This window comes from Schistocerca americana, chromosome 8 (assembly GCF_021461395.2).
Source record: "Schistocerca americana isolate TAMUIC-IGC-003095 chromosome 8, iqSchAmer2.1, whole genome shotgun sequence".
Classification (NCBI taxonomy): domain Eukaryota; kingdom Metazoa; phylum Arthropoda; class Insecta; order Orthoptera; family Acrididae; genus Schistocerca; species Schistocerca americana.
In genome coordinates, this window is record NC_060126.1 from 428,950,754 (window position 1) to 428,975,774 (window position 25,021).

At 41.0% G+C, this 25,021-nt stretch overlaps 1 protein-coding gene across 2 annotated transcripts in view; it reads left to right on the forward strand.

Moving 5' to 3' along the window:
- The window catches only part of LOC124545296 (CD2 antigen cytoplasmic tail-binding protein 2 homolog), an 84,770-nt gene that overhangs the window by 30,964 nt on the left and 28,785 nt on the right, over positions 1–25,021 (forward strand). For both annotated transcript variants that reach the window (XM_047124192.1, XM_047124191.1), the window contains one exon: positions 22,722–22,869. In XM_047124192.1, coding sequence (XP_046980148.1) covers positions 22,722–22,869 — 148 coding nt within the window. The remainder of the gene's footprint in view (positions 1–22,721; positions 22,870–25,021) is intronic.

The window sequence follows — 25,021 nt, forward strand, 5'->3', positions numbered from 1 at the left end:
TAAATTAGTGTGACGTGTAGTGCAGCTCTTCTTGCACTGCAGTGTTGTTTTGAAAGAGAAAAAGCTGTACCAAACTTACCACGTATTGCTCTTTCTTTTGCAATGTGTATGTGTTTTTATGTTTTTTTATTTATTTATGGCCAGGAAGGGCATTATAAAATTTCTTAATTAGCTTTGTGGTTATAATAATGAAGAGTATGAATGTTGACTGTTATGACCAATTTCGGAAAAATACTTTTTATGTTTTCCAAAACCAGAACACTAGACTTGCATTTGTGAGGATGAGAGTCAGTTTCTGCGATTTCCCTAAGTCACTTTGGGCGAGTACTGGGGATAGTGCATTTGAAAGGGCACACCTGATTTCCTTCCCCATATTTGAAACAATCTGAACCTGTGCTCCATCTCTAATGACCTCATTGTTGATGGGATGTTGAACCCTGATTTTTCTTTTTATTTACAAAACATGTTTTAGCACTGGTGTAGCATCACCAGTGGTATTTCTGTTATTAGGTCCGGTAATTCATGGTAAAACTTTCAGCTTTTGTGAGTTTACATTTATATGTCATTGGCATGATTCTCTAAACTGTTATGGCATTATTTGGAACATTGAACATTTACTAGGTTATTAATGTACACATAGGTGCAGCAATCACCTGCAGACAAGATTATATTTTTATTGTGGGTTCTTTACAGAAAGTGTTCCTAAAAAAAGGGTAGTTTTTACTTCCATAGCTAAAGATGCATGTGCCTTACTATTATCTATGTTGCAACTGTGGTGACATTTGTATTTCGCCGCAAAGCAACAACCAGAGAAGTAAGAGTAGTGTGTTATGGTGTCAAGGAACTTGTACTTTTGGTGAAGAGCTTTTATTGTTCATTCCTTGCTTGTTTAGTTGTTACTATGCGTTAAAGAAAGTACCATACTAGATTATCTCATTCTGGTTATTCTGACTAATTGTGACAACCAAAGTGGTGACCCAGACATGATTTGTCGTAAACGAATATTTTTTATTTTATTTTATTTTTTTTTTTTCCTTTTTCTTTTTTTGATGTTCTGTAGTTGCACACATACAAGTTGAATAGGCTAATTGCCATATTTAGCAACTGTAATAAAAGACTTCTATTACAGTTGCTAAAAAACGGCACAATTGACCTATTCAACCTATATATTTTTTCTCCAAGAGAATGAATGAATGATGCATTGCACAAACAACTGCAATAATAGTCAAAGTGGAACTTATTCGTCAAGCTGAAAGTTCGATGAATCATCTGGGGCATGTCAAGCTTCTGCCATTGTGGACCGACTGCCCAACAACTGGGTTTATGCATGTTGAGCATCTCTTCCGACAACATGGCGTACTTACAAACAAAAATAAGTGCATCATCACGATGAGACATTTAGAAGGCACCGTGATAGAGGAAATAGATGATGTCCTATTGCAGCATTGACACATAGCATCAAAGGAGGCACTCATGCAATGATATACGTTGTTGCCGGAACTCAGACTACAGAAGCCTTTAACGATGAACCAGTGAGCAACCGATCTCCGTTTCAAGTGATGTGGGCCTTACATGCATTTGCAGGGCCAGATTTGTTACCTGAACAGTCATTGCGCATGCTTCGGCTATGCAAGTTGACTGTGAACATTCACACAACAATAGTCACATATCAAAGTTTGTTGCTATGAGAGCTAGTGGAGAAGGCAGATGTCATAGTGAATAGCCTGATGGAAGTTTCCCCATCCGCCACTATCAGAAACAAAAGTAATAATGATCGAGGAAGAGGCACAGAATTGACACAAGCCATCAGCAAGTCATGCGGACAGCATACAGAGGAGCCGATGCAAAAACAAAGAGTAGAACAGTTGGAGGAACAAATGGCACTCATGAATCTAAAATTATTGGAATAGCAGTACAAGGTACAATGCCATTATGAGCACACACTCGAGAAGCGGACCGTGCACAAGAAAGATGAGCAACGCACATCCGAGATGGCTATGGGTCAATATTGTTGGTATCAAAGGCATTTTGGGGAAGTCTCAGATTACTGTACTACAAACTGCAGTTCCCCAAACGCCATGGGCGTATGTTAAATGATGCCAATGTCAGACACCAGCAGCTTGGGCGTCCACAGAAGAAGGTGCAGAGACTGTTGACAAATGCAGCATTGACGCAGGGGTAAATCACAGACATTATTTGTAAACGACCACATTTCCAGCAAGAATTTTTTGGTGGATTCTGGTTCTGATGTGAATGTCTGTCTAAAAGTACTAAATGTCAGGCCTATCATATTGACGCAATATGGACACACAACAGTAAATGAGACGGCCATCAAAACCTGTGGAGAATAGAGATAGACACTGGACTTCAGCTTTTCATTCAAGCCCACGTGGACATTCTTTGTTGCAAATCTCACTGACCCCATACTTTGTCACATTTTGACCTGTTGCCAGATCTAGTCAACAGGTGGTTAATTATGAGTACATTGAATCGCAGTTCAGATCCAGCAAACATGTTGACACAATATGATGTCTGACGGATTGAAGGCTTTTTGCATACTGCAGCATATGCGGATGAGCACTTTGATGGGATAATACAAGAATTCCCATCACTCTCCTGCAAATTCACTACCAAGAGGGGATTCAGACAGTCAGCAAGGCACTACATCCGCATGATGCCAGACCAGCCCATTGCAGATAGTCCAAGGAGACATCCACCAGACAAATTAACGGTGGCACAGGCCGGGTTTGAAGAGCTCCGAAAGCAGATAGAAAGTAGGTAGATCAGACAGGCCTTGAATATCTCCCTTATACATGATGGGAAAGAAAGATGGAGCATGACGATTGTGCAGATACTATAGAGCACTCAGTATGTGGACAATACCTGGTTCTTGCCTGGTGCAAAACATAACAGACTTTAACAGTGCTGTCGCCCAAGATCAGTTGTTTAGCGTAGTTGACTGTACAAAGGCTGATTTACAAATTCTGATATCAGCTGGTGATATACAAAAAATCAAAGTAAAAAACATTTCAACCTTGTTCAGTACAGATTTTTCCCTTTTGGGTTGAGAAACGCTGCACAAACATGGCAGCATTTTATACACAAAGTATTAAAGGGACTGCCATTTTTCTACTGTTACATGGATGATATTTTCACGTTTGCGTCAACAGCTAAAGAACATGCGTTACCTTTGTGGCAGCTTTTTCAGCCTCTGCAAGAATTTGGCATAATAGTTAATCCTGATAAGTGTGTATTCAGAAATGAGAAGTGCACTTCCTAGGGTACGTCATCTCTTCAGCCGGATGGCACTGCTGGCGGTATGGGTCAAGGCAGTAAAGAATATGCCCCTACCGACAACTTATAAGGATTTACATCGATTTTTAGGGATGGTAAAATTCTATTGATGACACGTTCTGGGGCTGGCAAGATAGCAGAAACTGTTTACCATGTTGCTTGCAGGCAAACACATGGCTGGCATTGGAAAGTATCTTGCTTGCCGGTAAGTGAAGTTTCTCACAATCGAGCATTGTATGGCGCAAGTGGCACAATTGGCTCATCCACGAATTAACACTCCATTGGCCATCATGGTTCATGGTGTGGGTTCCTGTAGTCATGTCCTAGTTCATGAACTACGGGCAACGTATGAGTGGCCAAGTAAGTGGTCCCGACAGTCGGGATACCAGTTACTTTGGAATAAGGCTGGGCATCTCGGACATATTCTGAGTAGTGGTCACCTTTGTGCTCATACGGCTAAGACTACCAAATCCACCGGTTAGTCCCTCAACCATTAGGGGTAAAACCCAATGGGACTCGGGGCAAGTAAGGCTAGCAACCTGCTTCCCTGGTACTTTAAATATGATGCTGGCAACAATCAGAGCAAAATGCCTCGGACCTTTGGAGGTGACGGAGTCCCACCTCTAACTGACAAACCAAGGACTCCTAAGATACGACTTGGCAAACAAATGGTAATGAGATGGGGAGCTATTAATATCAATGGGGGCTACTCTGGGAAGAAGGTAGAGCTGGCAGAGGCTGCAAGTTAGATGGGGCTGGACATTTTAGCTGTTAGTGACATTCGGGTAAGGGGTGAGAAAGAAGAGGAAGTGGGAGAATACAAGGTCTACCTGTCAGGAGTCAAAGCAGGAATAGCACAATGAGGTGTAGGGCTTTACATCAGGAAAGAAATGGAACCCAACGTAGTTGCAATAAGGTATGTAAACGAACGACTGATGTGGATAGATTTGACAGTGTCTAGCAAGAAAATTAGGATTGTGTCAGTATATTCGCATTATGAAGGGGCAGATCAAGATAAGATGGATAGTTTTTATGAGGCACTCAGTGATGTAGTTGTTAGAGTAAAGGACAAGGACAGTGTTCTGCTCATGGGTGATTTTAATGCCAGGATTGGAAATCGAACAGAAGGGTTTGAAAAGGTTATGGGTAAATTTGGAGAGGATATGGAGGCAAACAGGAACGGGAAACAACTCTTGGATTTCTGTGCCAGTATGGGCTTAGTAATCACAGACTCCTTTTTTAAACATAAGAACATTCACCGGTATACTTGGGAAGGCAGGGGAACCAGCTCTGTCATTGACTATATAATAACAGATCAGGAATTCAGGAAGGCTGTGAGGGACACACGTGTATTCAGGGGATTCTTTGATGACACTGATCATTATTTAATCTGCAGTGAAATTGGGATTGTGAGGCCGAAAGTGCAGGAGGTCAGGTCCATATGTAGGAGGATAAGAGTGGAGAAACTTCAGGATAAGGAAATCAGGTACAAGTACATAACAGCGATCCCAGAAAGGTACCAGTTAGTTGAATGTAGTCAATTACAGTCATTGGAAAAGGAATGGACAAGGTACAGGGACACAGTACTAGAAGTGGCTAAAGAATGTCTTGGAACAGTAGTGTGTAAAAGTAGGATGAAGCAAACAGCTTGGTGGAATGACACAGTCAAGGCAGCCTGTAAAAGGAAAAAGAAGGCGTATCAAAAATGGCTACATACTAGAAGTCAGGTAGACAGAGAAAGTTATGTTGAAGAAAGAAACAAAACCAAACAGATAATTGTAGCATCCAAGAAGAAATCTTGGGAAGACTTTGGAAACAGGTTGGAGACTATGGGTCAAGCTGCTGGAAAACCATTCTGGAATGTAATTAGCAGTCTTCAAAGGGAAGTAAGAAGGAAATGACAAGTATTTTGGACAGGTCAGGAAAACTGCTGGTGAATCCTGTGGGTGCCTTGGGCAGATGGAGGGAATATTTTGAAGAGTTGCTCAAAGTAGGTGAAAATACGATCAGTAACGTTTCAGATTTCGAGGTAGAATGGGATAGGAATGATGATGGAAATAGGATCACATTTGAGGAAGTGGAGAAAATGGTCAATAGATTGCAGTGTTATAAAGCAGCTGGGGTGGATGAAATTAAGATGGAACTCATCAAATACAGTAGAATGTCAGGTCTTAAATGGCTACACAGGATAATTGAAATGGCCTGGGAGTCGGGAGAGGTTCCATCAGACTGGACAAAAACAGTAATCACACCAATCTTTAAACATGGAAACAGAAAAGATTGTAACAACTACAGAAGTATCTCTTTAATCAGCGTTGTGGGTAAAATCTTCTCAGGTATTGTTGAAAGGAAAGTGCGAGTATTAGTTGAGGACCAATTGGATGAAAATCAGTGTGGGTTTAGGCCTCTTAGAGGTTGTCAGGACCAGATCTTTAGCTTACGGCAAATAATGGAGAAGTGTTATGAGTGGAACAGGGAATTGTATCTATGCTTTATAGTTCTAGAAAAGGCATATGACCGGGTTCCTAGGAGGAAGTTATTGTCTGTTCTACGAGATTATGGAATAGGAGGCAAACTTTTGCAAGCAATTAAAGGTCTTTACATGGATAGTCTGGCAGCAGTTAGAGTTGACGGTAAATTGAGTTCATGGTTCAGAGTAGTTTCAGGGGTAAGACATGGCTGCAACCTGTCTCCACTGTTGTTCATATTATTTATGGATCATATGTTGAAAACAATAGACTGGCTGGGTGAGATTAAGATATGTGAACACAAAATAAGCAGTCTTGCATATGCGGATGACTTAGTTGTGATGGCAGATTCGGTTGAAAGTTTGCAAAGTAATATTTCAGAGCTAGATCAGAAATGTAAGGACTATGGTATGAAGATTAGCATCTCCAAAATGAAAGTAATGTCAATGGGAAAGAAATATAAACGGATTGAGTGCCAAATAGGAGGAACAAAGTTAGAACAGGTGGACGGTTTCAAGTACTTAGGATGCATATTCTCACAGGACGGCAACATAGTGAAAGAACTGGAAGCGAGGTGTAGCAAAGCTAATGCAGTGAGTGCTCAGCTACAATCTACTCTCTTCTGCAAGAAGGAAGTTAGTACCAAGACTAAGTTATCTGTGCAGCGTTCAATCTTTCGACCCACTTTGTAGTATGGGAGCGAAAGCTGGGTGGATTCAGGTTACCTTATCAACAAAGTTGAGGTTACGGATATGAAAGTAGCTAGGATGATTGCAGGTACTAGTAGATGGGAACAATGGCAGGAGGGTGTCCACAATGAGGAAATCAAAGAAAAACTGGGAATGAACTCTATAGATGTAGCAGTCAGGGCGAACAGGCTTAGATGGTGGGGTCATGTTACACGCATGGGAGAAGCAAGGTTACCCAAGAGACTCATGGGTTCAGCAGTAGAGGGTAGGAGGAGTCAGGGCAGACCAAGGAGAAGGTACCTGGATTCGGTTAAGAATGATTTTGAAGTAATAGGTTTAACATTAGAAGAGGCACCAATGTTAGCACTGAATAGGGGATCATGGAGGAATTTTATAGGGGGCTATGCTCCAGACTGAACGCTGAAAGGCATAATCAGTCTTAAATGATGATGATGATGATGATGATGATGATGATGTTGGCCATCATGGTGGATGCAAGTCAAAGTATCATAGGAGCTGTGTTGCAGCAAAAGATGGAATGCAGGTGGCAAACACTCGCCTTTTATTCACATAGCCTCACGCTGCAACAAAAAGAATGGATTGCCATTGATCGGAAATTGGCAATCTACACGCCCATTAAACACTTTCAACCATCAGTAGAAAGCAGACATTTTACGATCTCCGCAGTTTACAAACTATTAATGTCCTCCTTCCAACATGCCACAGGTAATGACTCACCACAACAGTTCAGACAAGCAGAGTATATAGCACAATATACGAGGGCTGTTTTTTTCAACCTCCAATCGTCCATCCAAACAAGTGTAAGAAGTAGGGAGGGGCCGTACCTGCACGTCATGCGATTGCACTGCTCCCCTACCACAACCTCTGCCGTTTTCAGCTGCAGTGTGTCAGTCGTAGCCGAGCTACGTCCGTGTAAACATGGCCGTTACGCTCAATGCTCCCACCAAATGTGAGTTACGAAGTGTAATCCGTTTTCTGCAAGCAGAAGGATGTAGTGCTGCGGAAACCCATTGCAGAATGAGCAACATGCATGGTAACAGCGTTATGAGTGATGGTAGTGTTCGGGAATGGTGTCGAAAATTTAGAGGACGACGAACAGACGTCCATGATGAAGGTGGACAAGGTCGCAAATGTCGCCACTGTAGGCCTCGTTGAGCGTGTTGATCAGGTGGTGAGATGCAAACGAAGGTTTACAATTAGCGAACTGTCTGATGAATTTCCAGACATTTCAAGGTCTGCTTTGTACACAACTGTGACTCAAGACCTAGGCTGTCGGAAATTATGTGCATTTGGATCCCAAAAATGCTGAGTACCGACCACAAAACGCAAAGGATGACGTCAGCATTATTGTTTCTCACACGTTACGCCAATGAGGGAAACGTTTTTTTGAAGTCGATTGTTACTGGCGATGAAACGTGGGTCCTCTATGACAATCCTGAAACAAAGGAACTATCAAAGCAGTGGATGCACACAGCTTCCTCGAGCAAGACAAAAAAGTTTAAACATTCACTGACGAAAAGAAAAACAATGGCCCCTGTGTTTTGGGACCATAAAGGAGTGCTGCTGGTGGACTTTATGGAGCAAGCTATGACGATAACCAAGGAAGTTTATTGTGAAACTTTACGTCGTCTCCGCAGAGCCATTCAAAACAAACACAGAGGAATGCTTTCATCTGGCGTTGTTTTGATCCATGAAAACACCCTACCAGACAGTGCCAACATGACAAAAGACCTCCTCAAAAAGTTTAAATGGGAAGTTTTTGAACATCCACCGTACAGCCCGGACCTAGCACCAAGTGATTATCACCTGTTCCGAGAACTGAAGTCATGGTTAGGTGGGCAGCGCTTCGCTATTAACAAAGAACTTCAGGACGCTGTCAAGACTTACCTGTCCTCACTGGCGGCAACATTCTTCGAGGAAGGCAGCGAAAAGCTTGTGTCACGGTATGACAAATGCCTCAATCGTTTTGGCGATTATGTAGAAAAATAAGTTAAGACTTTACTGTACTTTTGGTAATCAAATTATTATTTTCTGTACATTTTTCTTTTATGTACAGCCAATCAGAGGTTTGGAAAAAAAAAAAACAGCCCTCGTACAACCGATTGGCACCTTTCCGGCAAGGATTGTAGTGGATTGTCTATCTTGGATTTGTGCTAGTCTACAAGCAGTACCTCGGGTGGAGAGCAGCGAGATAATACAGTTCTAAATGACTTGTGCACCAGGGAACTTACATCTACAGAAGGACTGGAGAATTTGAGCATGCTCATGGCTCGAGTGCTGTCGCAGCAAAGTTTGTTAACAAGCTTTTACACCAATTACGCTGTTACCAACACCATTGATCAGATTTTTCCACATGCACATGGCTATTGTTATCTGATTAGTCATAGGTCAGGTCTTGATATGCCAGAGGCTACTTCTGTACCAGACATCTCAGGGGAGACACTGGGGAAGGCATTAGTGACTGGACGGTTTTGAGATTTGGTATTTCTCACTCAGTTACAACGGATCATGGACATCAGTTTGAATCATACGTTTTTGCAGAAATGCTACAGCTATGTGATTGCAACCATCTGCGCACTACTAGCTGTCACCCGGAGAGTAATGGGATGGTGGAAAGTCTGCACTGATGTTTTCTTCATCTACATGTTGGAGGCACTACCGCTGGTATTGCTGGTTGTGCACATACAATCAGTGGTTATTTACAGTGCTCGGCAGCTCAAATTGTCCACGGGGAGCAGTTGAGAATGTTGGGGAAGCTCATAAGTCTGCCAACAGTTCAGACCTCAACACCAGAATTAACAAATGGCAGCTCAGCACATACAGGAGATGTTTGCGTGCAAACGCACCAGTCGGACGTGGATAAAGATGGATTTTCATTCCCAAGGATATACATACTGCCTCGCACACCAATCTCTGAGATGATACAGTTTGCCTGCCATTACACCAACCATATACTGGGACTACAAGGTACTTTCGAGGGACACAAACACTTCAAATTGACCAGGACAGTCGACACGACAAGTCTCTGTAGACCAATTGAAGCTGTCGTATCTAGCATGGAGGAACTGCCACAACACCGATTCATCAATTCTACACTGACACAAGACAATCCGACAGCACCGAGTGATGCAGAGGGTTTCGCATTGACTCCAGAAGTGTTACCATGCCAGAACCTCTTTGGGCTGTTGTTATGAGGGTTGGACACCAAATCAAGCACCAGTACCCCAACATCATTCCTGGGGCACTGGGCTTTGGAAAATGGGGGGGGGGGGGGGGGGGTCAGCTGGTGTGGCGACATTGCTACTTCACCACAAAGTAGCTATCAAAAAAGTAATGGTAGTACATTACAGTGTCAAGGAACTTGTATATTTGATGAACAGCTTTTGTTGTTTATTCCTTGGTTTTTCAGTTGTTACTGGTTGCGTAAATACAGTAGCTTACTAGATTATCCCATTTCTCGTTATTCTGGCTAATTGTAATTGGAAGACAGTAATCACCAAACTTTTTTAAATTGTTTACTGCTCTTCTTACAGAACTGGCTTTTTGTTCCTGTGAACAAATCTTTTACACAAACACAAGTATTTTTTGCCTTCTGTTTCATTCTGTTTTCTTAGTGCTGCACGCAGTTTCGAGGTGTATATGCCGAGGGATAACTGGGAAATCTGGGGAAAACCTGGGAATTTTTTAGTATTCTGGGAACTTTTGTATTGTTTTAGTTTTCAGTTAATTTTTTGTAGTTTTGACTGGTAAGAACACACACTCTTAACAAAAAATTTTACTTTAGCCCACTACAAATGAGAAAATAACACCAAAATAAAACTTAAGTTGCAAAGAGGATGCACCATTTGTAACAACAAAATACAGTGCACAAACAAGTGTCTGCCGACAACAAAATGTGTCAAAGGCATTAGGACGAAGACTATGCAGCCACTTTGAAAACTTTCGGGCCCAGAAGACCAACCATTTATGCCATTATTTAAAGTTTTATTGCCACATTTGTGTTTGATAAACTGAGGTGACAAAAGTCATGGGATACCTCCTAATATCGTATTGGATTCCCTTTTGCCTGGCATAGTGCAGCAGCTCGATGTGTCGTGGACTCAACAAGTTGTTGCAAGTGCCATGCAGAAATATTGAGCTATGTTGCCTCTGTAGCCGTCCATAAATGTGAAAGTGTTGCCAGTGCAGGAACCGACCTCTCGATTATGTCCCATAAATGATCGATGGGATTCATGTCAGGTCATCTGAGTGGCCACATCATTTGCTCGAACTGTCCAGAATGTTCTTCAAACCATTCACGAACAGTTGTGGCCTGGTGACATGATATCAGGAAACGTAGCTGCAAATGGTTCCAAGTAGCCAAACACAACCATTTCCTGTCAATGATTGGTTCACTTGGACCAGTGGCCTCAATCCATACCATGTAAACACAGCCCACGCCATTATGGAACCAGCACCAGCTTGCACAGTGCATTGGTGACGAATTGGATCCATGGCTTTGTGGGCATCTGTGCCACACTCGAACCCTGCCGTCAGCTCTCACCAATGGAAATCAGGACTCATCTGACCATATCACAGCTTTCCAGTCTTCTAGGGTCCCTACCGACATGGTCATGAGCCCGGGAGAGGTGCTGCAGACAATGTTGTGCTGATAGCAAAGCCACTTGCATCGGTTGTATGCTGCCATAGCCCATTAGCACTGAATTTCGCCACACTATCCTAACTGAAATGTTTGTCGTATGTCCCACATTGATTTCTGTAGTTATTTCATGCAGTGTTACTTGTCTGTTAGCACTGACAATTCTACACAAATGCCATTGCTCTCAGTCGTTAAGTGAAGGCCTTTGGCTACTACATTGTCCATTGTGAGAGGCAATCCCTGAAATTCGGTGTCCTCGGTGCACTCTTGACTCTGTGGATCTCAGAACATTGAGTTCTGTAAAGATTTCCGAAATGGAATGTCCCATGTGTCCAGCTCCAAGTACCATTCTCTGTTCAAAGCCTGTTGGTTCCCATCATGTGGCCATAATCACTTTGGAAACTTTTTCACATCAATTACCTGAGTAAAAATGACAGCTTGCCAGCATTTTGGTCCGACTGCCAGAGATGGCGGGCATGTGTGCATGAGGTATGCATGCTTGTGTGAATGTGTGTGTGTGTGTGTGTGTGTGTGTGTGTGTGTGTGTGTGTGTTTCTCTTTTTCTGATCAAGGGTGTGACCGAAAGCTAATGTGTAAGTGTCTTTTGATCATACCTGTCTGCAGCTTAATATGTCATCTCTACAGTAAGTAGCAGCCTATCTTTTTCCTTCATTGTTACTAAGATTTAAAGTTTTACTAATGAGAGTTTATTGGCTTCTGGAAGTAATTAAATGTTATTCTCCATGTACTAAAATAATTTAATGGATTTGGTGAGCAGCAATTTGCGTCTGTTTGCTGACTGTGCTGTAGTGTACAGGAAAGTGTTAGTGTTGAGTTACTGTAGGGAGATTGTTCATGTAATGTTGGAATACAGTATTAGTGACGTGCTGCTTGGTAGTCATTTCTATTAAATATCTAGGTGTAACATTCAAAGTAACATGAAATGGACACAGCTTTTATATGCCCCATTGATCAACAACACTAGATGAACTAAGAAACGAAGTTACAGTTGTGGTAAACTAGGTGACACAGGACATCTTGCTTTTTGTGGAATATATTCAGCTATCTTGTGATTATTAACTGTGCAGTTCTTGGAGAATGCATTTAAAATATGTAAACTTTCATGTGAATAGTCAAATTTAAGTAATGTCATTCTTATACACTATGTGATCAAAAGTATTCGGACACATGGCTGAAAATGACTTAAAAGTTCGTGGCGCCCTCCATCGGTAATGCTGGAATTCAATATGGTGTTGGTCCACCCTTCACCTTGATGACAGCTTCCACTCTCACAGGCAAACATTCAATCAGTTGCTGGAAGGTTTCTTGGGAAGTGGCAGCCCATTCTTCACGGAGTGCTGCACTGAGGAGTGGTATCGATGTCAGTTGGTGAGGTCTGGCATGAAGTCGGCATTCCAAAACATCCCAAAGGTGTTCTATAGGATTCAGGTCAGGACTCTGTGCAGGTCAGTCCATTACAGGGATGTTGTTGTCATGTAACTACTCGCCACAGGCCGTGCGTTATGATCAGATGCTCGGTCGTGTTGAAAGATGCAGTTGCCATCCCCGAATTGCTCTTCAACAGGGAAACAAGAGGGTGCTTAAAACATCAATGTAGGCCTGTACTGTGATAGTGCCACAAAAAATAACAAGGGTTGCAAGCCCCCTCCATGAAAACCACGACCACACCACAACACTACCGCCTCCAAATTTTACTGTTGGCACTACACGCACTGGCAGATGACGTTCACCGGGCACTCGCCATACCCACATGTTGCCATCGGATCGCCACATCGTGCACCGTGATTCGTTACTCCACACAGTGTTTTTGCACTGTTCAATTGTCCAATGTTTATGCTCCTTACACAAAACGAGGCATTGTTTGGCATTTACCAGCCTGATGTGTGGCTTATGAGCAACCGCTCGGCCATGAAATTCAAGTTTTCTCACCTCCCGCCTCACTGTCATAGTACTTGAAATGGATCCTGATGCAGTTTGGAATTGCTGTGTGATGGTCTGGATAGATATCTGCCTATTACACATTACGACCCTCTTCAACTGTCAAAGGTCTCTATTAGTCAACAGACACGGTCGGCCTGTACACTTTCATGCTGTACGTGTTCCTTCACGTCTCCACTTCACTATCACATTGGAAACAGTGGGCCTAGGGATGTTCGGGAGTGCAGAAATCTTGTGTACAGACATATGACGTGAGTGACACCCAATCACCTGACCAAGTCCGAAGTCCTTGAGTTCTGCAGAGTGCCCCATTCTGCTCTCTCATGATGTATAATGACTACTGAGGTCACTGATATGGAGTACCTGGCAGTAGGCGGCATCACAATGCAGCTAATATGAAAAACATATGTTTTTGGGGGTGTCCAGATACTTTTGATCACATAGTGTATTAATGTTTGTAAAAAGATGAAGTATTTTGAATCACCTAGTAGATATTAAGTTTTTATTTTTGTTTCATCATCATTTTCTAATGCAGTTGTAGTGTGGCTAATGAAGTCTATCATTCCTTAGTTCGACATATCGTTGTATATGTACATAGTGTTAGCCATTCGCAATGCTTCTTTAGTCAGTTCACTACATTCTAGCCTAATTTCTCCTTCATTTCCCTTTGTGGGTGCTTCTTACAAGATGCAAAACATGAATTGCGTATCTCTTTTGACTGTGTAACCTACTCGATCTGCCTTCTTGCATTGTACTTGAATTTGACATGTTCCTTTCTTTCATATCAAATGAATTAAAACATATTAATATGCTGTGATCGGAAATAATGATAGTCCAAACCTAACCAGCAATGTATCACATGTAAACTGTCTGTATCAGAAAGCTGTAGTTTTAACTGGGCAGGGGTGTATGGATCTAGTGTGCAGCAGACCTAGCATCTTGGTTTTGCATCTTTGAAGTCCCACTGCAGCATCCACACCTTTCAGACTTATCTGATTGTATCTACAGAACAGCTAACAACACACACACCAGCGTAACTTCTGAAAATTAATGTGCTACAAAAATAATTATCTGGGGAAGTTGTTACACCTGTAAATCACAGATATTTCTGGTAAAAGCTTAATATATTTTGGAGGCCCACTGTACTCCATTTTTAGATGTACTTTCATTACAGCAATACAGATGCTTCAATCAGAATTCACTGTGTTGTTGCGAATGTAACTGTTGACTCTCGACTCAACACTACTGACATTCGAAAGAAAGTTACATGCACGAGAATGCACAGTCCGAGTCTCCCATAGTTCTACTATGCTTTGACTCCTATGCCTGCCACATGGGTGTTGTTACTACACTGCCAGGATAGCTTAGTAGATGCTGCCACTTTATCAATGTTTAAGTCTGCAACTTTGGCAGTGCTCAGAAATTCTTATCATCATTAGTGGCCTATACTTCCTAACAGAAGGTTCAAGTAGCATCACACAGGCATTTTCTTTGGCGACTCAGAAGTCCAGTGGGAGAGTCCACATGTAGCCAAGATGTGGTGGGGCAAGTGTATACCACGCTAAAAGAGTGGTTCATCAGAGGCACCTGTCTACATGCTCAATTCCCGGCTAATTTATTGAAATGGGCTCTGCCGTGGAACTTGCTGACATCCTTGATGAGTTTCTTCCGTCTGCTGTGTTCTTTGGCAAGCTCTACCCATTTTCACAGCCAATGTTAAATGTGTTCATATTGCACTTGATGCAGTCTTTAAAGTGCAAAGCAGATCATCTCTTGGCACGTGCTATATCACTACGTAGTGTGCGTCGGGGAAGATGGGAGTGGTCCATATGATATAAGTGTCCTAGCCACCACATGTGACGTTCCTTGAGTGTGGTGGTGATACACAGTAGATTTGCAGCATGCAGGACAATATCATTTATCACATGGTCCCTCCGTGTTATGCCTGGAATGTTTTGTAAGCACTGTAGATGGAAGGTGTTGAACTTCTGCTCTTGCTTGTCATACAGTGTCCTGGTTTCAGCACGAGACTGCTAAGCATATGTCCTATAGTTGAGCATTTTTTATGGTCACCATAAGGTGTTTGGTGTCCCATACTCTTGTGTGGAGCTTTTTGAAAGTTTTCACTGCTTTGCACGTGTTTGCATTTATTTCATAGTCTGGAGAAAGATCTTCAGACACCGAGGTAGCAGAATTGGTCAACTTCATTCAACAAGGAGCCTTCTAATCTTATGGCAGGCATATTGTGTATTCTTGCACCATAATCACTGGCTTCTTTATAGTCACAAACATGGGAAAGAGCTTGCATGCAGCAGCAGATTTGTCCCTAAGCCTTGGAAGGTTGTCTTGAATATGCACTATGAATGCTGCATTGTCAGTGGATAAGGTTACTTATAAATAAGTCCTCATGATAGCGCTTGGATCTGAGCAACGAGATGCTGTCAAGTTCACCATCAGACCTGGTATGTAGATGGATGCCCAGGTTTGTTTCGCTGAAAGCAACTTAGAGGAGTAATGGGAAGAATGTGCCAAACAAGGTAGGGGTGAGTGCACAGCCTTGACGAACCTCTCTTTGCATAAGAAAAGGATGTGATACGCTACCTCCAATATTACAGCACCCTCCATATTGTTGTGAAAAGCCCTGATTATCTTCAAGAGTTTTGGAGGACACTCTGCCTTCACTAGTAAAGATGCAGTCCCTCCCTACTGCCTGTGTCAAATCCCTTATTTAGCTCGATAAAAGCAATGAACAGTGGGACCTTATGTTTGTGGCATTTTTCCTGAATTTGCCAGTGTGTGAAGACCATACCAGTAGTAGATTGGTGTGGCTCAAAACCCACATTGAAAATCTGGGTACACATGCTTGGCAAGCTCCTCCATTCTGCCCAGCATCACATGGTCAAATGCTTTTCCAAATGATTTTGAGCAGTGAAATTCCATGGTAGCGATTGCAATCACCATGATTGCCTTTATCTTTGTATAGAGGAGAGTCCTCTTGGGTAAAATAGTCCTCCATTCAGATCTCCGGGCGGGGACTGCTCAAGAGGATGTCGTTATCAGGAGAAAGAAAACTGGCGTTCTACGGATCGGAGCGTGAAATGTCAGATCCCTTAATTGGGCAGGTAGGTTAGAAAATTTAAAAAGGGAAATGGATAGGTTAAAGTTAGATATTGTGTGAATTAGTGAAGTTCGGCAGCAGGAGGAACAAGACTTTGGGCAGGTGAATACAGGTTTATAAATACAAACTCAAATAGGGGTAATGCAGGAGTAGGTTTAATAATGAATAAAAAAAAATAGGAATGCGGGTAAGCTACTACAAACAGCATAATGAACGCATTATTGTGGCCAAGATAGACACGAAGCCCACGCCTACTACAGTAGTACAAGTTTATATGCCAACTAGCTCTGCAGATGACGAAGAAATTGATGAAATGTATGATGAGATAAAAGAAATTATTCAGGTAGTGAAGGGAGACGAAAATTTAATACTCATGGGTGACTGGAATTCGAGAGTAGGAAAAGGGAGAGAAGGAAACATAGTAGGTGAATATGGATTGGGGGAAAGAAATGAAAGAGGAAGCCGCCTGGTAGAATTTTGCACAGAGCACAACTTAATCATAGCTAACAATTGGTTCTAGAATCATAAAAGAAGGTTTCAGGGAGAGCATAAGGGAACAAATGGCAGGAATGGGGGAAAGAAATACAGTAGAAGAAGAATGGGTAGCTTTGAGGGATGAAGTAGTGAAGGCAGCAGAGAATCAAGTAGGTAAAAAGACGAGGGCTAGTAGAAATCCTTGGGTAACAGAAGAAATATTGAATTTAATTGATGAAAGGAGAAAATATAAAAATGCTGTAAATGAAGCAGGCAAAAAGGAATACCAACATCTCAAAAATGAGATTGACAGGAAGTGCAAAATGGGGAAAATTAAAGAGACCTTTGGAGAAAGGAGAACCACTTGTATGAGATGGAAACCCAGTTCTAAGCAAAGAAGGGAAAGGAGAAAGATGGAAGGAGTATATAGAAGGTCTATACAAGGGCGATGTACTTGAGGACAATATTATGGAAATGGAAGAGGATGTAGATGAAGATGAAGATGAAATGGGAGATATGATACTGCGTGAAGAGTTTGACAGAGCACTGAAAGACCTGAGTCGAAACAAGGCCCCGGGAGTAGACAACACTCCATTAGAACTATTGACGGCCTTGGGAGAGCCAGTCCTGACAAAACTCTACCATCTGGTGAGCAAGATGTATGAGACAGGCGAAATACCCTCAGACTTCAAGAAGAATATAATAATTCCAATCCCAAAGAAAGCAGGTGTTGACAGATGTGAAAATTACCGAACTATCAGTTTAATAAGTCACAGCTGCAAAATACTAACGCGAATTCTTTATAGATGAATGGAAAAACTAGTAGAAGCTGATCTCAGTGAAGATCAGTTTGGATTCCGTAGAAATATTGGAACATGTGAGGCAGTACTGACCTTACGACTTACCTTAGAAGAAAGATTAAGGAAAGGCAAACCTACGTTTCTAGCATTTGTAGACTTAGAGAAAGCTTTTGACAATGTTGACTGGAATACTCTCTTTCAAATTCTAAAGGTGGCAGGGGTAAAATACAGGGAGCGAAAGGCTATATACAATTTGTACAGAAATGTCAGATCCCTTAATTGGGCAGGTAGGTTAGAAAATTTAAAAAGGGAAATGGATTGAAAATGATTGTTCACATGAGTTTGTGTAGCTGAAATGTGACAGAACAGCAAATGCTAGTTTTTTTTAACAGATGGAATGAGTCTATAGCACTTTTTCAGGTGTTAAAAATTGCCATGTCTTCCTCCTCTAGGTCTGTCAGAGCAGACCATTTGTACCGTGAACTAATATTACATTTTTGTCTCTCTAACTGTGCCAAATCAGCATTAAGACACTCAGATTTGGAGCTCAATTATTCCTTGCTTTTTAGCTCTAGCAGTTGCATTTCAAAAGTGCCAATTTCAGTATCAATGGGAGCACTAAGTGGATTTTTAACAAAGGCTAATGACCCTTTGTTTTTGCTGAACTCCTGAAACCTCTGCAGGAAAGTCTCTCTCATGTTTAAGTCATTTTCTTGCCGATATTTCAGAATACTTGGGAAATGAATTAACGTTCCTCTCTCCAAATCTTGTGCCAGAGAGACAATTTATTTTCAAATTAAGTTATGTCTTCTAACTCTGAAAAGACTGTTTTTCCATTCCCTTGTAGTTTACGATTCAGCTCATTTAGATGAGCTGTAATGTCTTATCATAAAACAGAATTTTTGGATCCAATGCGCTTGTGTTAATACAGGATAGTCAATTCCCTTTTCTAGGAGAATATTTTAAGTTCTGATAATAGGAAGTGAAACGCTAAAATGTATCCTCTTGTAAACCAGCATACCTTCCATTATTGTGTTGACCATCTGAATGAGTAGGTCCATAACACTCCCAATTTCTTCTGGGAATGTCTGGGCACAAACCACTTATTGACAAATGATGCAATGATAAACTAATATCTCGTGGCTTATTCCTTCCTTGAAAAGAGAAGCAAATCATTTTCTCACTCCCGTATACTTTTTGCCCCGCCTGTTGCAATTGAAACAATGTTATCGAAGTTCAAGCATACAATGACACTATTTGCAGTATCCTCACCACATGTTTGACCTTTGAGTAGCAGCAATCCTAAAAGCTATTATTTAGGATCCACAGGTGAAATAAACTACACATAACATGACATTTTTCCTTGTTCTTACAATTATGGAACAACTCTTTGGATGCACTTAAAAAACAACTTTTTATGTATTCACTGCCTGTGTATGGTTTTCCTCTCTTACCAATCTCTTGACTTATAACAAAGTTGCAAGATTAGTATTCTTGGAAAATTGTGCTCAGTTATTAAATATCGAACTTGATTTTTCTTTATTCATTTGAAGTTCCTGAACAGCTTTTTCTTATATCACTAGCGGAATATTTACTCCCAAACTACACATGTTTGGGTGTTAAGTGCCTCTCCAAATTTTATTCTTCTTATGTGCCAGTTTTTCTTAACAAATGAGACAGGTTGGAAGACCATTTGAGTTTTGTATGATGATTACCTATCCAACCGCTATCCAAGCCCGACAGAGCTTAAGTTTGGTGGTCTGAGGGTAACCGGTGCTACCACTGCGGCAAGGCTGGCGGCTCATCTCTGCCTTAATGACTTGTATCATCTCTGCCAATACTGCTCCACTCTGCGACAATGATAGAGACTGTTCACTTTTGTCACACATGAATTGAGATCGATCAGGTGAATTAACACTTCAATATGTCATGATCCACTACTCTGATCACATTGCAGTTTTCACCACAATTATTCTAATTAACTACTCTGTACAGCTAGACATGCTTATACTTGCTCAGTTCTTTCCTTAATTATTTTAATTTATCCAATTGTGGACAAAGTGTACCATGAGCGTGGCTAGTGGATGGACATACCTCTGCCACACATCAACTGCATTACACAAAGAATTCAGAATCTATTTGTGCTGTGCCACTTTGCTCCGTAAAGCAATACATTTACATCTACATCCGTACTCTGCAAAACCCTGTGAAGTATATGGCAGAGGGTACTTTCAGTTGTCCCAGTAATTAGAGCTTTTTCCCCGCTCCATTCATGTGTTTAGTGCAGAAAGAATTATTGCTTAAACTCCTATAGGCATGTTGTAATTAATCTAATCTTACTTTCAGAATCCATATGGGAGCGATACATTGAGGGATATAGTGCATTCTTTGACTCATCACTTAATACTGGTCCTGATTAGGCTTTCATGGGATAGTTTGTACCTACGTTCAACCATTTACCATTTCAGTTATTTGAGTGTCTCTGTGACGCTCTCCCATTTGTCAAATAAACCTGTGACCATTTGTATTGAGAATTCCCCCTCACACTCCCCCACTATTTTCACTATTTTACGGTGGCTTACATGAGGATTTTGTAAGCAGTCTTCTTTGTATACTAACTGCATTTCTGTAGTATTCTACCAATGAATTAAAGTCTTCCACATTCTTTACATATGGCAGAGCCTATGTGATCATTCCATTGTAGGCATAGAAAACTATATTTTTTTCATTTACTGCTGCTGTTATTGAATAAATTACTTAGCATTCAAATTATTTTCGTTGTTAAGATAATAAGTACAAAACAGTCAGTTTCAAATAACCGAAAATTGGCTTCATTGTTAAATGAACTTACTTTTTCACATTGGCAAGCAGTATCTGACACATACAACTTGTAATTCTAAAATTAGTTTATTATTATTATTATTATTCACAAATGGGTGAGGTACAATCAGTCAGTGTTGCTTTGGTGGTTGGCTTTCCTTTGTGTCCAATTTTGTTTCATCCTTTCAGAATGAAGTATCTTTCATCAGACCAAGGTGTTCCAGTCCGTTTTCTAATTTCCCACTTACCAAGTTTCCGATCACATATCTTTTGTCTGAATGTTTTTCTGTCTTTAATGTCTGCCTGAGTTACACTGGCTACTTAACAATCCTCCTTAATTACAGGAATCCATTTAATTGGCTCAGTTTTGGCCTTTCTTCTGTTTTCATAGAATTCTACTATTTGTTTTGTCAACCTAGTGGGTGCCATTTTTTTAATGTGCCCGTAAAATTTAAGTCTTCGTTGTCTCATGTCACCTTGTATATCTGTGTATTCTTCTGTTTCCTTATTACTTTTCAGCCTACAAGTTTCTCCACCAGTAATTTTTGGCCCTTATATTTTCCTAATAATCTTTCTTTCTTTCTTTCTTTTGAATTTCTTCAATATCCCACTTTCTATTTAAAATTAAAGTTTACACTCCATAAAGACATCCAGGTTTGAATACGGTGCTGTAATGCCCAAGTTTATTGAATTTAGAAAGTTAATTTTGTATTATAAATATCTTGTGTTAATCTAAACGCAGTTGCCATTTTTTGACAGCGAACTTTGTTTGCAGCTTTTTCCAGACCGTTTTCTTGTACGATTTCTCCCAAGTATTTAAATTGAGAAACCCTTTTCATTTTTCCATATTACATGTTCAAAAACATTGGTGCTTGTTTGTTTCATGTCATATATTCCGTTTCTTTTTAATGAAATTTGTAGCCGTACTTTTTCTGTAACTTCTTTAAGAATTTCAATTTGATTTTGAGCTGTGGTAATATCACTAGTTAAAATTGCCAGATTATCTGTTAAGGTGAGGCTGTCTACTCTAATATCACTTCTAACTAACTTGATTGATTGAACTATATTTTGACTCGACTTTTGCTCTCACCATTCTGTAATTGCCTTTTCCAAAACACAGTTAAACAGCAATGGGGAGTGTCCCTCTCTCTGTCTAACACCATTCTTTATATCAAATGGTTCAGAATTTCTCCCATGAATTTAACTTCAGAGTTAGTTTTGGTTAACGTTTCCTTAATCAGTGTTATAGTTTTAATATCTAGTTCTTGTTCCTCTAAAATTTGGAGAAGAGATTAATGATCAACTAAGTCATAGGCTCTTCTAAAATCCACAAATGTATGTACAGTATTGTTACTAGAAGTCCTTTGGCACCTAAGGATTAGTTTTAAGTTAAGAATTTGTTCTGAACAGTATCCGTTTGGTCTAAAGCCTGCTTGGTATTCACCAGTTTTAGGTTCTAACTGTGCTTGGGTTCGATCAAGTAAACATTGTGAGAATTTTGTATGTGATTGGGAGAGAGAAATTCCTTGGTAATTATTAACATCGGTTCTATCCCCTTTTCTTATGCAATGGATTAATTAGGCTAGTTTTCCAGTCCTCATGTATTTTCTCAGTTTGCCAGATATGTCCTGTTAGTTGAGTGATCTCTATTATAGCGTTAGGACCAGCTGATTTTAGTAGTTCTGCAATTATGCCATTTTCTCCAGATACTTTATTGTTTTAAGTCTCTTAATTTGTTTAGTCATTTCAGTTTCATCAGGTTCTTTAGAGTTAGGTTGGTGTTATTAGTTTGCTGTGCTCGGAATTTATTCACTGGTTCTGGACAGTTTAACAGTTTTTCAAAAAATTTAAAACAATTAATTAATTAATTAATTAATTAATTAATACTAAAATCAAATTGGGCATTCCAGTCTGAGCTGCCGAAATTGGCAGTCTTGTTTGCATGAGATTTGCTTGCTTGTGTGTATGACTGGTGTGTGTTTCTCTTTTGCCGATGAAGGCTGTGGGCTGTGGCAAAAAGCGTTATGTAAATGTCTTTCAATTGTACCTGTCTGCAACTTAACGTGTCTTCTTCACAGTAAGTAGCAGTCTGTCTTTCCCTACGTTGTTGAGATTCCTGTCTGGAGTTGCCATTATTTAAAATCAACATAACTTTTATAAAGTGATTTTTCATCGCCATACAGTGTATAATAACCATCGTTTTACCAACTTTGTGTTTTGTCCCTATAGCCGACATATTCGTCCTGAGAGAATCAGCAGGTGTATTCAGATTTAAAATAATTCTCATTTTTTTCAGGTTCAGTTGCACATTTTAATTACATGTTTACAATTTAATTAAAATGAGCAACTAGACTGAAACATAAATTATATGTTTTCTTTTTTTTCTATCAGAATAAATATTCCCCTTTGTCTTAGTTTTGATAATCATCCTACTTGCAGATAAAAGAGGCAGACAAGCCTGCAGAAGCAGAGCCTGAGAGTGACAGTGATGTATCCAGTGTAGCATTTGATCAGATTCCGGTTTATCGGAAAATGCTAGAGTATATGAAACCTGGAGAGACAGTTGCCAAGTCACTGAGAAGATTGGGTAAGTGAAGCTCCGAAACATAGGTTTGTAAGAATGAAGACAAGTCTATTTAAATGTAATTTGTATTATTCTGGAGTTTATGTTATGAGGTAGTATAACTTAGCCAATTAACGTGAACTTCAAAGAAGTCTAGATCAAAACCATGAACTGTTTAGTGTGTTGGTATATTTTACCGATTTCTTGTGCACATTAGCAACAGTTAAGAATAGCAGTTTGTTTGCTTAATGTAAGAAAGCATTTTTTTTAACATAATACGCAAGAAATATAAGCTTTTTACCATATTTGTGTGTTTGTGCAGTGTTAAGTATTGTGATGACCCATTGAATTTTGAAATAGTTATTTTATGTACAGAATTTTTAAGGTAAGGTCTAATCAAACAATGGAAAATCCAGGATGGAATGTAACAATATTACAAAAGGGATATTTGCTACTCACCATATAGTGGAGAGGCTGAGACTCAGATAGGCACAACAAAGTGTCAGAAAGTGAGCTTTCTCCCAACTAGGTCTTTGTCGAAAATAAACAGTACACACACACACACACACACACACACACACACACACACGCGCGCGCAAACACAAACACACATGACCACAGTCTCTGGCTGTTGAAGCCAGACTGTGAGCAGCAGTGCATGATAGGAATAGGAGAGGCAACAGGGTGATGGAGTAAGGAGGAAGCTGTGGTGGGGGTGGGGTGGGGAGAGAGAGAGAGAGAGAGAGAGAGAGAGAGAGAGAGAGAGAGAGAGAGAGGGAGGGAGGGGGGGGGGGGGGGGACAGTAAAGTGCTGTTTGTGGGAGCATACAGGTGGGGAGAGGAAGGGCAGCTAGGTGCACTTGGGATGGTTGGGAGGTTAGGCAGAGGGCGGGGGGTTAGCAGAAAAGGACAGAAGTAAAAAGACTGGGGGTGCATTGGGTGACTTTGTAGTGCTGGAAAGGGAACAAGGAAGTGGCTAGACGGGTAAAGACAACGACTAATGAAGGTTGAGGCCAGGAGGGTTACAGGAACATAGGATATATATTGCAGGGAGACTTCCCACCTGTGCAATTCAGAAAACCTGGTGTTGGTTGGAAGGATCAAAATGACATGGAAATGAAGAAAGTTGTGTTGGGCAGCGTGCTTAGCCACATGGTGGTCCAGTTGTTCCTTGGCCACAGTCTGTCAGAGGCCATTCTTGTGGACAGACAGCTTGTTGGTTGTCATGCCCCCATAAAATGCAACACATTGGTTGGAGATTAGGCTATAGATCATATAACTGGTTCCACAGGTGCCTTGCCTTCGATGGTATAGTTGATTGTGACTGGACTGTTGTAGATGGTGGTGGTGGGAGGTGTATGGGATAGATCTTGCATCCAGGTCTATTACAGGGATATGAGCTCTGCTGCAAGGGGTTGGGACCAGGAGTTGTGTAGAGATGGGCAAGGATATTGTGTCGGTCTGATGGGCAGCAAATATCACTGTGGGAGGGGTGGGAAAGGTAGAGGGTATGATGCTCTTCATATGAGGGCTCAACGAGAGGGTGTTGAAACCCCGATGGAGAATGTGATTCAGTTGCTCCGGTTGTCAGTGGGAATGAGTCATGAGGGGAATGCTCCTATATGGCCGGACAGTGGTAATTTGGCAGGTGGTGGGTGGCAGGAGAGATAAGGCATGGGAGATCTGTTTTTGTACAAGGTTGGGAGGGTTATTACAGCCTGTGAAGGCCTCACTGATGCCCTTGGTATGTTTTGAGAGGAACTGCTTGTCACTGCAGGTGCGACAGCCACAAGTGGATAGGCTGTATGGAAGAGACTTCTTGGTACGGAATGGGTGGCAGGTGTCAAAGTGGATGCATTGCTGGGGGTTGGTAGGTTTGATATGGACAGAGATACTGATTTGACCATCTTTGAGGTGGAGTTCAATATCGAGGATGGTGGCTTGTTTGGTTGAGTAGGACTAAGTGAATGGGGGAATGTGGATTGGATGTTCTCACCCTCAATCCAGATCATGAAGATGTCATTAATGAATCTGAATCAGGTTATGGGTTTGGAGTTGTGGGTGTTTAGGAAGGATTCCTCCAGACGGCCCAGGAATAAATTGGCATAGGATGGTGCAATACGAGTGCCCATAGATGTACCCCGGATTTGTTGATAGGTAATGCCTTCAAAGGAGAG